Source organism: Staurois parvus, unplaced genomic scaffold (genome assembly GCF_062004578.1).
Source record: "Staurois parvus isolate SC_StPar_1 unplaced genomic scaffold, SC_StPar_1.0 ptg000049l, whole genome shotgun sequence".
Classification (NCBI taxonomy): domain Eukaryota; kingdom Metazoa; phylum Chordata; class Amphibia; order Anura; family Ranidae; genus Staurois; species Staurois parvus.
Genome location: NW_028317845.1, coordinates 1,897,297 through 1,911,961, shown reverse-complemented (window position 1 = coordinate 1,911,961; position 14,665 = coordinate 1,897,297). Strand labels below are relative to the sequence as shown.

The window sequence follows — 14,665 nt, the reverse complement described above, 5'->3', positions numbered from 1 at the left end:
TGGCTAGGTTAAACCTAAAATAAGAAGTGTGACTGAAATGTAAAAAAAAACAAAAAACCCCAAAACTTTATATTGCTTAGAATCTAAAATGTATGAATTATCAGTGTTGTAATGGAGTACCATTGCAATAGGTGAATATTGTATCTGTACTCCATTACAACACAGAGAATTCATACATTTTATTTACATTCTAAGAAATGTAAAAGTTTTTTGTTTTTTTTTTAAATCTCAGTTACAGCACAGGACCGCTTCACAACACTAACCTAAACAGGCTTATCATAAAACATGGTTAATCTCACTTTCCCAAAATGTGTGCCCTAATGGATTTTGACCTTAACAAATTTATCTGTGGCATTCTATCCCCCTGTACAATGCTCGGTAATGAATCATACAAACCTTTTTTGTTTAAAAACAGATAAAACAGTGTGCATGCATTGGGCTGATAACAAGTCTGGCCATAAAGCAAAAAAGGCTTTTTTGGCACTTGTACCAAGCTGGTGACAGCGAATGGGCAGGCTGTCCATAGCATCCTGTCACTATACCTGTCCTGAGCCCAGTGTAATATTGTCCAAAGAGATGGGAGTTCTGGAGGAAATACTCTGCATGCAGATTGTGTTCCTTTTGTTTAATAACACCAGGATTCTAGTACTGCAAGCTTAAATAACACCAACAGGAATCCTGCTCTACAAGTTAACCACTATGCTACTGTGCTGTCTTGCCACATGTTCACCCATGATGGTTCTCTTTAAGAGATATTACATCCAAAGAAAGGAATTTGTGAACGGAATTATGTTTGGAAAGCTTAAGATCTGCATGATTCCAACGCAGACATGAAGGCCATAGAACAAAGAGGTTGCAGTTCTGTTTTAGCTAATAAAAACAGAAGGAGGAAGTATTTCTACATTTGATACACTAAAAAGCTAGAATCACCGGAGACATCTTTGTTTGCTATAGAATTCATGCCAAAATGTTTGCTTTTGGCTTTGGATAGTTGTAAAGGGTTAGAACTTCCATCAGGGTGGACTGCTTACTGTGTCCCCACTGAAAAAAGAAATTCTCACCCCAATAAAGGAGAGGAAACTTCAACCACATAGGCATCAATAAAAAATTCCCCACTTTGGCAAGAAAATGTGGCTGGAGTTTTTATTTAAGCTACAGAACACCTTTAAAATGATATTTCCACTTTTGCAAAAAAAAAAAAAACTAAACAAAATTATATATATATATATATATATATATATATATATATATATTTCTTAGAGTTTAGTTGTTTCAGTTAAAAAAAAAAATCACAAGACAAATGCATGAAAAATGCATCCCTTTAAGTCCTACGGAAAGCTTCACACCAGTCGGTAACATTTCATTTGCATTTTTGCCGGCTTTCAAACGATTACCATATTTTTCGCTCCATAAAACACACCTGACCATAAGACGCACCTAGGTTTTAGAGGCAGAAAACGGAAAAAAAAATATTCTGAACCAATGGACTGCAGACATAGTACAGGAGATGACCAGAGACTGCAGACACAGTACAGGAGATGACCAGAGACTGCAGACATAGTACAGGAGATGACCAGAGACTGCGGTCAGTACAGGGATGACCAGAGACTGTGGACAGTACAGGAGATAACTGCTGACCTTTGGGGAGGGGGTACCTGAATTTACAGGTACCCGCTCTTACTTGCGCGGAGTTGTTCTTTGGTTAGTGTCCGCTCTGCAGCGGGACCTTACCTGTTCCTCTATCCAGCCGCGTGCTGTCTTCCTGGCTTCTGTAGTGTGGGCGCTCGGCTTGACAGCCGGGTGCCCAGTGCGCATGAGCGTGAAGTGCTGCGCTTTCTGATTGGTCTGGCGGCTTTTGGGACCTGTCATGTGTCCCAGGTGCCGCCTTACCATTCACAAAGAGCACCGCTTCTTGCGCATGCGCACTTGGAACCCGGCTGTCAAGCCGAGCGCCCACACTACAGAAGTCGGGAAGACAGCGCGTGGCTGGATAGAGGAACAGGTAAGGTCCCGCTACAGAGCTGAGTGGCCGGCCCGGTATTCTGACACGGCAGCGGTGGAAATACCGGACCAGCCGCTCCATATTCGCTCCATAAGACGCACTGACACTTTCCCCCCTTTTTTGGGGGAAAAAAGTGCGTCTTATGGAGCGAAAAATACGGTACGTTGAAAAAATGAAGTAAAGACACATAATGCATCCCTTTAAATCCTATGGAACTCCTCACACTGCTCAGTTGCATTTTTACTGCTTGCTTACCAAAAATGATCAGTGTTAAAAAGGCCCAAATGCAGCAAGCAGAACTTTTAAAAACACACTGAAACACAACTGATCGGTGTGAAGAGTTCCATAGGATTCAATGGGATGCATTAAGCATTTTTACAATGAGCAGTGTGAAAGCAGCCAAAAGTGAAAGTGAAACGCAACTGACAGGTGTGAAGAGCTCCATAAGATTTAAAGGAATGCATTTTTTTTCACCTATTTTTCTTCCGCTTTTTTTCAACTGAAAAACTGATCAGTGTGAAAGGGCCCTAAAGAGAAGGGGTTAGGGGTGATCTGAGAATGTCTGCAGAGTCTAAAGCCTGGTACACACGTTCATTTATTTTTTTTATTTATTTCAGGTACTTCTATAGCGCCGTCAATGTACGCTTTACATATATATTGTACATTCACATCAGTCCCTAACCCTCAAGGGGTGTACAATCTAAGGTCCCTAACTTACATTCACATACTAGGGCCAATTTAGACAGAAAATAATTCACCTACCAGCATGTCTTAGGAGTCTTTTTTCTTTTCCATTCAACCCAGCTGGCTGAACGAAAAAAAAAACATGAGAGATCGTTGTACTAACTATGCGTTAGTGCACTGATGTCTCCCGCTGTGTTACAGAACACACTAATCATGGCTCGCAGCCATTGGCCAGCGAATTTGACTGGAATAGTGGAAATATACTAAAGCTGGTCAGCGACTTACAATAATAAAATGCCAATGTGGCGAGTAAGGCAAATCCTTAGTGACTGAAATGTATTGTACATGCTTATTCATATTGGCATGACCTAATACAGGGAAAAAAGACACAAATTATTTACTTACATCTTGTCGAAATGAAAGGACAGTTGTAATAGTCTGTGCAGTCTCCAGGAACAGGAGACATTGGCTCTGTACTCTGCGTATCCACAATCGCAGCATGACCGCATTGCCTCCATTTCGCACTGCTTCAACCTGAACACAAAATCATACAAAAACAATATGTTTACCTAGAACGTGCTGCATGTAATGCTGCAACAACTCTGGAGAAGCAGCCATGTCAGGTAGCCATACACAGTGACTGCTGAGGAGATGTGCATGATCTGCATGTATTATCATGTAGAAAAACGTCATGTTACTGTATTGGTTTAGCATACAGGGTTCCTGGCCTCTGAATGCATAATTCAAATCTTTTACTAGTTTCACCACTGTACCACTCTAGCAAGTCTTTATTTACAACAGAGGCATGAAACATGTAGCAGAATCTTTGTGATATACAGCTCTGAACACTCTGCTATAAGACTGTGTTTAAAGAAAAAATACATAAAGACAGTAGGTTATTCAGAGATTAGACATATTAAAGCACCAACAAAAAATCTGAAGCCAACATCATTCTGACTGCATTTTTACAGGAACTGGTATACAGTTTATACCAATATTTCTTAAGGATTTCAAACAGGGTGCCCAAAGTGTTGGAGGAGCACTGTTTGTTGTCCCAAAAGCAAACTCTGGAATTCTGTTTGAGGTCCTTACAAGCACATTGGGACCATCTAATATATGCATTGAGAAAACGGTATCTGGCACACACAAGAAAAAGTGGACAGCATACACAACATTATGTTTACCGATGGACACAAGAAATTTATTTGGTACGACTATGTGAACAGCAAAATTAATTTGTTCCCAAGTGCCATGCTACTTGCTAAATCCTAAATTCCTGGTGGCTAATCAGCCAAAACATCACAGCAGATTGTTTTTCTACTATTTTACTTTTAGATGCATCACATAATATCACACATCTATTTGTTTAAGTACTTACTGTTCTATGGACATACAGTATACTACAGAACACGTTACATTTTTTAAATATCAAGAAAGACAAACTGATTTACTGATTAGGCTACATTCACACAGATGTATACATTTCAGACTTTAGCTGCATTTAGAAGACTCCTAAAAGCAGCTGGACACAATGCAATCATGTTATTCATACATAACTATCAATGCTTAGTTGCAGTTTAGCAGCGTTTAGGAAAAGGAGGAAAGTGCTGCCTCAGGGTTGTCTATCTGTAGCTAAACGCACATTGTGCTTACTGCATTAGCTGCAATGTGTTTAGCAACAGAAAATTACACACTTCCCATTTTCTTCCTGAAACATTGGTATTCATTCTCATGTTGCTTCTCTTACATATTCATGTTTGTATTCCTTCTTTGCAGACGTGGTCCAACAATAGTTAGTAAGGACATGTAAATTCTGGTAAGGTTGTAAACTGTATAGGGATAGGTTCTGATTTCCTCATACATCATGACAAACTATCCCCTGGTTAGATGCAGGGATATTAGGGGATATGCCCATCATTGCTTCATTTGCTTCTCTCTCCATCAGTCTCAGGGTCACTTCACACCTGAACAAGTTGTGGGAAAGGCACGTTTAGTGCACGTTCTACGCACTGCAGGTGACCACACTGACCTTGCAATTTGCATGTGGGTGCCAATTAATTGTCAACGGCACCCCAAACACAGATTGCAATACAGTATGTTTACAGACACCATATCGCATGGTACTGCAGTACCATGAAGTATGGAGCAGTGAGTTTTTAAAAGCAGTGCCGTCCGTGTGAACCAGCCCTTAATCATCCACTTCTCTCAAGCAGGTACACAATGGTAAGCCCCAGCTTTGCTCTACACTCCATTTTAAATTACCTAGCTCTATCTCCTTGCTCAGAAAACTAACAACAAAGTGGAAGAGGAGGTGCCTTGGATATAACATTCCTCTAAAAATGGGGTATTGAGAAAAAAAATGCCTAAAAACGCTGATGCACTTAAGTGCAGCCACATGCACATAAACGCATTTACAAATTGCAATTATCTGCAGGAAATATTTATATCTTTTCAAGTGAAAATTACTGGCATTTAGTTGTTGCTGGATGCAAACATCCATGTGAATGTGGTCCAAGACCTCCTTAACACAGGAAGGAAAAACACTGCGTTTGTAGCTCCCTGTTGTTTTGTTTTTTTTTGTAGGGTCGAACACGGGTGTACTGTTGTCCAGGGGGCAATGCACACAGCGGAGTAAAATCAATAATACAGCAATAACTTCTGAGCCATTTTAAAAAGAAAAACAAAAGAAAAGTTTTAGTGCAGTAATTTACACATATAGTTGTGTGAACACAAGTATATACAAGCATATACATGTAAATTGCAACACTGGCAGCTAGAAGAGGATGAAGAATTTTACGCATATGTGCCAATACATGAAGTCTTTATGGAACATAACGTCGTTTATTTTACAATTTGTCCTTTATCGTTGCCCGTGACCTCTGCGATTAGATTGAGATGGGTCTTTCCCTATCTTCACCATCTCCAAACGCTTGGAGAGTGCCTGGCCCACTTCACTCATGTAACCAGCCAAGATGACGCCTGGAACACACAGGCTGCCTCTCTCCCTTCAGCAGAGGATGATACTAATGGAGCTGAAGGAGGTACTGGCAGGCTGACCTCTCCTGATACGATCTCAGGTCAGGATCCGATGTTGACATCCCGTCCTCAGTGCTGACAAAGTGGAGGAACAGATAAAGGAACCAGCGCTGACCCAGATCATAGCTGCTATTAAGCAATGTCAGGCCTTACTCTCTATGCAGATAGATATGCTCAGAGTGGATTTCTCGCTGCCTAAGGATGATGTCCATAAGATCTGCCACCGGGTCTCTACTGCTGAGCATTTTATTTGCACAGTGGAAGATGATTCAACCCCCGATTATGGTCACAGTTCTTGATATGGTGGCGGTTCATAAGTCTCAGGCTACTAAGGTGTGGGACCTGGTAGATAGACTTCCCCGAAATAACTTATGCTTCTTAGGCTTTCTGGGGGGGGGGAATCGGAACGGAAACATCCAGAGGACTCGCTTCTGGAGTGGCTGAAGCAGATCTTTGGGGCGGATAGCTTCTCTTCCCTCTTTGCCATCAGGGGGCTCACTGAATCCCTCTGCGAGATCCACCACCAGGTAGCCATCCTAGACCCCTGCTGGCAAGACGCCCTTATTTCAAAGGTAAGGAAGTAATTCTGCAGTGTGCTAGGAATATGCCAGAACTGATTTTCAACAATAACACCATTACCATTTTCCCGGACTTTTTGGCTGCTACACAGAACTGCCTTTCAAAGTGTCAAGCAATGGCTGCGTGACAGCAACTTTTCATACAGTATGCTATATCCTGCACGTCTTCAGTTGAACAAAGGCAAGGTGCAGTTCATCACTTCTCCAGCAGAGGCAGATTGGAATCTGGGGTTGCAAACTCCTGGCTATTTTTTTGTCTGCTCCTTCTTTCGGTTGAAAGATCGAGCCTTCTTCACCATCGGTGCTATGGGCTAGAGTTGCTATTTTGACTCCCTATGCTCCTAGTGTTTTGAGTTCTAGGCTGTTATTCTTTTGATCAAGCATTTGAGGTTGGCCCAATTATACCTGTTTGATCATTCATTGTTCTGTTCTTTAGTTCTGTTTACCCTTTATTAATTTTTTTTCAATGGACTGCTGGCGTGGTGAGATGGACTTCAGATACACTATATTGCCAAAAGTATTGGGACACCCCTCCAAATCATTGGATTCAGTTGTTCAAATCACCTCCAAGACCACAGGTGTATAAAATCAAGCACCTAGGCATGCAGACTGCTTCTACAAACATTTGTGAAAGAGTGGGTCGCTCTCAGGAGCTCAGTGAATTCAAGCGTGGTACTATGATAGGTTGCCACCTGTGCAATATTTCCATCCATGAAATTTTCTTGCTACTAAATATCCCATGGTCAACTGTTAGTGGTATTATAACAAAGTGGAAGCAACTGGGAACAACAGTAACTCAGCCATGAAGTGATAGGCCACATAAAATGACAGAGCGGGGTCAGCTCATGCAGAAGCGCACAGTGCGCAGAAGTCACCAACTGTCTTCAGAGTCAATAGCTAAAGACCTCCAAACTTCCTGTAGCCTTCAGATTAGCACAACAGTACGTATAGAGCTTCATGGAATGGGTTTCCATGGCTGAGCAGCTGCATCCAAGCCTTCCATCACCAAGTGCAATGCAAAGCTTTGGATGCAGTGGTGTAAAGCACGCTGCCACTGGACTCTAGAGCAGTGTTGACGTGTTCTCTGAAGTTACAAATCATGCTTCTCTGTCTGGCAATTCGATGGACGTGTCTGGGTTTGGCAGTTCCCATGGGAACGGTACTTGCCTGACTGCATTGTGCCAAGTGTAAAGTTCTGTGGAGAGGGGATTATGGTGTGGGGTTGTTTTTCAGGGGTTGGGCTTGGCTCCTTAGTTCTAGTGAAGGGAACTCTTAAAGCGTCAGCATACCAAGACATTTTGGACTATTTTATGCTCCTAACATTGTGGGAACAGTTTGGGGATGGCCCCTTCCTGTTCCAACATAACTGCACACCAGTGCACAAAGCAAGGTCCATAAAGACATTGATGAGTGAGTTTAGGGTGGAGGAACTTGACTGGCCTGCACACAGTCCTGACCTCAACCCGATAAAACACCTTTGGGATAAATTAGGGCAAATACTGCAAGCCAGGCCTTCTCGTCCGACATCAGTGCCTGAACTCACAAATGCGCTTCTAAAATGGTCAAACATTCCCATCGACACATTCTAAACTTTGTGGACAGCCTTCCCAGAAGAGTTAAAGCTGTTATAGCTGCAAAGGGTGGGCCAACTCAATACTGAACCCTATGGACTATGACTGGAATGCCATTAAAGTTCATTTGCGTGTAAAGGCAGGCGTCCCAATACTTTTGGAAATATAGTGTATGTGTCTGTAGTTGGGAGTGTCTCTCTTCTCCTGGTAGTTGCGCTTGACATCCCGTCCCTTTTCCTTGCTATCCCTCTGTGCTCTTTTTTTCACTCCACTATATGTAAAGAGTCTTAAACTAGTCTTATGGAATGTTAGAGGTATGAACTTTACAATTAGGAGTTTTTTAGTATTCAATTACTTGCAAAAGCATAAACCCCATTCCTGGCCCTCAAACGGGCGATTATTGCTCATACCCTACATTCCACTTACTCTAATTTTTGCTAGGGGGGGTTTCGATTTTAGCGGCTAAGTCTCTATGTTGCTACATCAAAACTATTGTTACTGACCTGTTTGGGAAATATGTTATGGTTATTCTTTTGAATATTAATGCCCCCTATACCTTTGTGGCTGTATATGTTCGTTCCCCCCCCCTTAACGGTGTCCTCTTGGGATACATCAATGGCAAGGGTGCTCTGGGTGGTGGAGGGATCGATAGTCCTCTCAGGAGAGCTGTATATTCTTTGCAGCTAGGTCAATTTAAGTTGGACGCTAAGGGGTTTATTTACTAAAGCTGGAGAGGGCAAAATCAGGCTCACTGCTGCATAGAAACAAATCAGCTTCTAACCTCAGCTTGTTCAATTAGGCTTTGGCAATAAAACCTGGAAGCTGATTGGTTTCTTTGCAGAAGTGAGCCTGATTTTGCTCTCTCCAGCTTTAGTAAATAAACCCCTAAGTGCTACTTACCATATACAGTGCCTTGAAAAAGTATTCATACCCCTTGAAATTTTCCACATTTTGTCATGTTACAACCAAAAACGTAAATTGATTTTATTGGGACTGTATGTGATAGACCAACACAAAGTGGCACATGATTGTGAAGTGTAAGGAAAATGATAAATGGTTTTCAATTTTTTTTTTTTTTACAAACAAATGTCTGTAAAGTGTGGCGTGCATTTGTATTCAGCCCCCTTTACTCTGATACCCCTAACTAAAATCTAGTAGAACCAATTCCCTTCAGAAGTCACCTAATTAGTAAATAGAGTCCACCTGTGTGTAATTCAATCTCAGTATAAATACAGCTGGCCTGTGAAGCCCTCAGGAGGTATGTTAGAGAACATTAGTGAATAAACAGCATCATTAAGGCCCAGGAACACACCAGACAGGTCAGGGATAAAGTTGTGGAGATGTTTAAAGCAGGGTTAGGTTATAAAAAAATATCCCAAGCTCTGAACATCTCACGGAGCACTGTTCAATCCCTCATCTGAAAAAGGAAACAGTATGGAACTGCAAACCAACCAAGACATGGCCATCCACCTAAACTGACAGGCCGGGCAAGGAGAGCATTAATCAAAAAAGCAATCAAGATGCCTATGGCAATCAAGCTGCACAGATCCCCAGCGCAGGTAGGAGAATCTGTCTACAGGACAACTATTAATCATGCACTCCACAAATATGGCCTTTATGGAAGAGTGGCACTGTTGAAAGAAAGCCATAAGAAGTCATGTTTGCAGTTTGCCAGAAGCCATGTGGGGGACACAGCAAACATGTGGAAGAAGGTGCTCTGGTCAGATGAGACCAAAATTAGTCTGCCACACATAGTGTTTTGCTTTTAGGCAACAAACTCATGGTGGGGATGGTGTGTTCAGGGTGATGTGCAGTGTTAGTTAAACATGGTGGTAGCAGCATCATGTTGTGGAGATGCTTTTCTTCAGCAGAGCAGGGAAGCTGGCCAGAGTTGATGGAAAGAGACAAATACAGGACAATCTTAGAAGAAAACCTGTTAGAGTCTGCAAAAGACTTGAGACTGGTGTGGAGGTTCACCTTCCAGCAGGATAACGACCCTAAACATACAGCCAGAGCTACAATGGAATGGTTTAGATCAAAGCATATTCATGTGTTAGAATGGCCCAAAGTCCAGACCTAAATCCAATTGAGAATCTGTTGCAAGGCTTGAAAATTGCTCTTCACAGACGCTCTCCATCCAATCTGACAGACCTTGAGCTATTTTGCAAACAGAATGGGCAAACATTTCACTCTCTAGATGTGCAAAGCTAGTAGAGATATCCCCAAAAAGACTTGCAGCTGTAATGGCAGAGAAAGGTGGTTCTACAAGGTATTATATTCCCGCTTAAGTTGGGGCTCCTTCCCTCTTATGCTCTCCCTACATTCACCTGCTGTGTGCTTGTCCATGGCAACCCCAATCTGTTTTGGTCCTGAGGGGACCTTTTGGCCTCCTGCCAGTGTTTTCAGTTAATATTATTATGGATATGTTGGCCTACATGCTGGTAATAATTTCAGTATACTCCCTTGTTTTGTTTATGGTTCACCTGGGATGTCTGTTTAGTGGAGTGCATGTTGCTGGGTCTGCCTTCCCTGCTTCCTGCGGCTGTCCTCCTGGTCACCCTGACCCATGTGATCTGGGTCCCTCCTACTGCCTACCCGTTCACTGCTCCCCTTGGGGGGCGTTATATTTGTTCACGACCGAGTTATCCTTCCTATTTTCTCCATATGTATTATGTCTGTCTCCCATAAAGAATTTATGTTTTTATCCTGGAAAGTAAGGGACCTGGGTGATAAAACCAAACTGGGTGCTGTCTTCCATGTATTTAAACATTTAAAACAGTCTGTAGTATGTTTGCAGGAAACCCATTTGAAATCTAACACTGTCAGTACCCTCCGCTCTCGTTTATTTCCCATACAATATAATTCCTCCTACTCCACGTTTTCTAGAGGTGTGTGTATCCTTATCTCTAACTCTGTTCAATTTGTTCATGTGCAGGAGTGGATTGACGCAGAGGGCAGGTATATTTTCCTGTTGTGTACTTTGAATGGGTTTCGCTGCATAGTGGCTGCGGTATATATCCCTCCGCCCTACTCTTCAGAGGTCATTAAACGCCTAGCTCAATTTATGGCCAATCATCCTGATGTTCCCCTATTGGCGTTGGGTGATAACAATTGCTTACTTCCTAGTTTGGATAGATTGCCCTTGGGCGGTAGGGGCAGACAATTATCCTCTTAGCCTACCCCATTTGCTAATTTATTGGTGAAATTGAGCCTCTGGGATGTGTGGTGGATGAAGTATCCGACAGCAAACTGTTATTCATGTTTCTCTGCTACTCATGATGGGCTTTCACACATAGATTTGGGCCTTGGGAACTCGACTATCCTGCCATATGTGTCTGATGCTGTGTATGAACCCAGGGCTCTGTCTGACCATGCCCCTTTCTGGGTCAAGCTACAGGTGTGTTATACCCGCTCTTGTCCGCTGTGGAAGGTGAACCCATTTTGGTTGACGCTGTTTCCGGAGTCCGAGTTCATTCCGGGGGAGTTGTCAGACTATCTGCAGCAAAATGAAAGCCTGTCAACGCCAAGAATAGTTTGGGATACGCTGAAGGCCTTCCTGAGGGGTTTGATTATCCGGGAGATTTCAGCGGTTAAACGTAGATCCAGGGAGTGGGAGGAAAAGGTACGGTTAGATGTTCAACAGCATGAGATTCAGATGATCCAAGGCCCAAGCCCCTGTAATTGCACCTCCTGGAAAGAGGCCCAGGCCCTTTATGAATTAGTGCTTACTCAAGTGGCTGATAGGGAGCGTTATTTTTTGCAACAAAAATATATTGAGGAGGGGGAAGTACGGGGCACCTTCTTGTTCTCGTGGCGAAGTCACAACAAGGGGTGTCCGCTATAGACAAGATTGAGGATGCTAATGGAGTGATTTGCACGAGTCATTTGGAAATCCTGAGAGTTTTTCATAACTTTTACGACGATCTATATGCTTCTAAAACTGTAGACACCCATTCTGAGCTTTTGCAGTTTTTATACACCTGCTCTTTTCCTGTTTTATTGAAGACTGACCAGAGAGAACTAGAGATGCCAATTACTGTTGAGCTGTCTGAAGCTTTGGCAGGCACCCCCAGTAAATCTCCATGTTTAGACAGATTGCCATTCGAAATTTATAACAGATACAGTCAACTCCTCCCGGCATTGCTCAATTCCCTAAATACCGCCATGGATGGAAATGGTTTGCCCCCTCCATGAATGAAGCTGTTATTATAGTACTATTGAAGCCTGGAAAAGATCGACTCCTGACTCCTACCGACCTATTTCCCTTCTGGATAAAGACACTAAATTGTTAGTCCGGGTTCTAGCTACTAGACTGGCGCAGATTATCGGTTATATCGTACATAAAGATCAGTCGGGGTTTTTTCCTTCTAAAGCAACAGCTAATAATATTTGCAGAATTTTTTTTCATTGGCAAATTCTGGTGGACATCCCTGGGGGAAGAGAGATTTTATCTTTGGATGCGGCCAAGACATTTGATAGTGTGGAATGGCCTTATTTAATGGAAATGTTGTCTAGATTTGGCTTTGGTTCCAAGTTCCTTAGTTGGGTGAGTCTTCTCTATGCAGCCCCTAGTGCCCGAATCCGGGATAACGGGGAATTGTCAGACTCAGCTGCAGAGGGAAACACAAGCATTTTTATCGATCTCTTCAGCTACGCCATGCACTACAGGCTCAGTCTTCGCTTTCTAATCTCACATTGACAGACTCAGTTTTTCTTAAGGATATAACTCAGGCAACCCATAAGAAGAGCATGATTTCTCGTGTATACTCCCAGCTGTTGTCCACACTACAGGATCAGGCTAGACTCCGGGGTAGGGTGCAGTGGTCTTGGGATGTTGGAGATGTCTGGGATGCTGCCCTAGAATCTGTTCCGGTGATTTCTCTTTCTCCCTCTCATAAATTGCCTCAATTGTTTATTCTCCATCAAGCGTATAGGACCCCTGTGCAACTGTACCGGTGGGGAAGGCATGATTCACCTGATTGTCCGAGGTGTAGGGTCCAACAGGGCAATTTCATTCATATGCTCTGGTGCTGCCCCAAGTTACCTAGATATTGGAGTGAGGTTCTCCAGTTTATTTCTCTAGTATCGCAATATACGGTTCCCCAGGATCCCTTGCAATGTTTGCTGGGGGCACTGGACCAAGAACTGCTCCAACCAGGAGGGTATATTATGGTATCTAGACTTTTATATCTGGCTAGGAAGTTGATAGCAAGGTACTGGTTTTTATCAGCTCCTCCGACTAGTAAGCAATGGATAGATTGTTAATTTGTTACTCCCGCGGGAAAAACTCACGTACCAACATTGCAATGCTTATCGTAAGTTCCAGCAAGTAAGGCAGAGTTGGCTGAATATACCTGGGCTTGCCCCTCCTCAATTGATAGTGGACCAACTTTTGCAGGTGTGACATTTTATCAGGGGCGTATCTACCGTGAGGCCAACAAGGCGTTTGCCTAGGGCGGCAATTTTTAGGGGAGGGGGGGGGCGACATGGCACCCTGGAAGAAGGGAACTTTTGAGAAATGGCAGGCAGAGCCATGCAGGGCCGCCATCAGAGATATACCTTCAGTACTCTTGCAGTGGCCCGGACAGCAGGAGGATCGATGTGGGGGAGGGCAGTTTCAGAGTGATGCTCCTGTACCTCTCCCTCCAGCAGCTGAGGAGCCAGGACCAGGGGACAGCCTGGAGCAGGGAGAGGAGAGGACCCGGAGGAGGTGAGCTGTGCTGTGTTCTGTGGGATCTCCCTGCCTCCCTCCCTACACTGACAGATCGTATGGGACTGCACACCCCCCCCCCCTTCCTGCTGCACGGAGATCAGCAGCCCTTGGAGGAGGTGTGTGTGTGCGCAGTCCCATAGCATCTGAGAAACTAAGAGAGAGAGAGGGGAGAGAGAGAGAAGAGAGGGGGGAGAGAGGGGGGTAGAGAGAGAGAAGAGAGAGGGGAGAGAGAGGGGGAGAGGGAGAGAGGAAAGAGGGGGGAGAGGGGGGAGGGGGAAGAGAGGGGGAGAGGGGGGAGAGAGAGAGGGGGGAGAGGGGGGAGAGAGAGAGGGGGGAGAGAGAGAGGGGGAGAGAGGGGGAGAGAAAGGGGGAGAGAGAGGGGGAGAGGGAGGGCAGAGGGAGAAGAGAGGGGGGAGAGAGAGGAGAGAGGGGGCAGAGGGGGGAGAGAGGGCAGAGGAGAGGGGGGAGAGAGGGCAGAGGAGAGGGGGGAGAGAGGGCAGAGGAGAGGGGGGGAGAGAGGGCAGAGGAGAGGGGGGGAGGAGAGAGGAGAGGGGGGGAGGAGAGAGGAGAGGGGGGGAGGAGAGAGGAGAGGGGGGGGAGAGGAGGGAGAGGGGGGAGAGAGGAGGGAGAGGGGGGAGAGAGGAGGGAGAGAGGGAGGAAAGAGGGGGAGAGAGAAAAGAGAGGGGGAGGGAGAGAGGGGGAGAGGGTGCAGAGGGAGGGGGGGAGAGAAGAGACAGAGGGGGGAGAGAGAGGGGGAACGAAGAGAGAGGTGAGAGAGAGGGAAGAGACAGAGGGGGGAGAGTGGGGGAGAGAGGGGAGAGAGAGAAGGGAGAGAGAGAAGGGAGAGAGAGAAGGGAGAGAGAGAAGGGAGAGAGAGAAGGGAGAGAGAGAGAGAGAGAGAGAGAGAGAGAGGGAATAGTGAGAGAGGGAGGAGAGGGGGGGAGGGGGAAGAAAGAGAGGAGAGAGAGGGAAGAGAGAGGGGGGGGAATAGAGAGAGAGAGAGGGAAGAGAGAGGGGGAAGAGAGAGGGGGAAGAGAGAGGGAGGAGAGGGAAAAGGAGGCGAGAGGGAGGGGACGAGAGG

At 44.7% G+C, this 14,665-nt stretch overlaps 1 protein-coding gene across 2 annotated transcripts in view; it reads right to left on the bottom strand.

Annotated features, from left to right (window-relative positions):
• PASK (PAS domain containing serine/threonine kinase) overlaps nucleotides 1-14,665 on the bottom strand; it is a 74,779-nt gene that overhangs the window by 32,066 nt on the left and 28,048 nt on the right. For both annotated transcript variants that reach the window (XM_089665767.1, XM_089665764.1), the window contains exon 5: nucleotides 3,092-3,220. In XM_089665767.1, coding sequence (XP_089521893.1) covers nucleotides 3,092-3,220 — 129 coding nt within the window. The remainder of the gene's footprint in view (nucleotides 1-3,091; nucleotides 3,221-14,665) is intronic.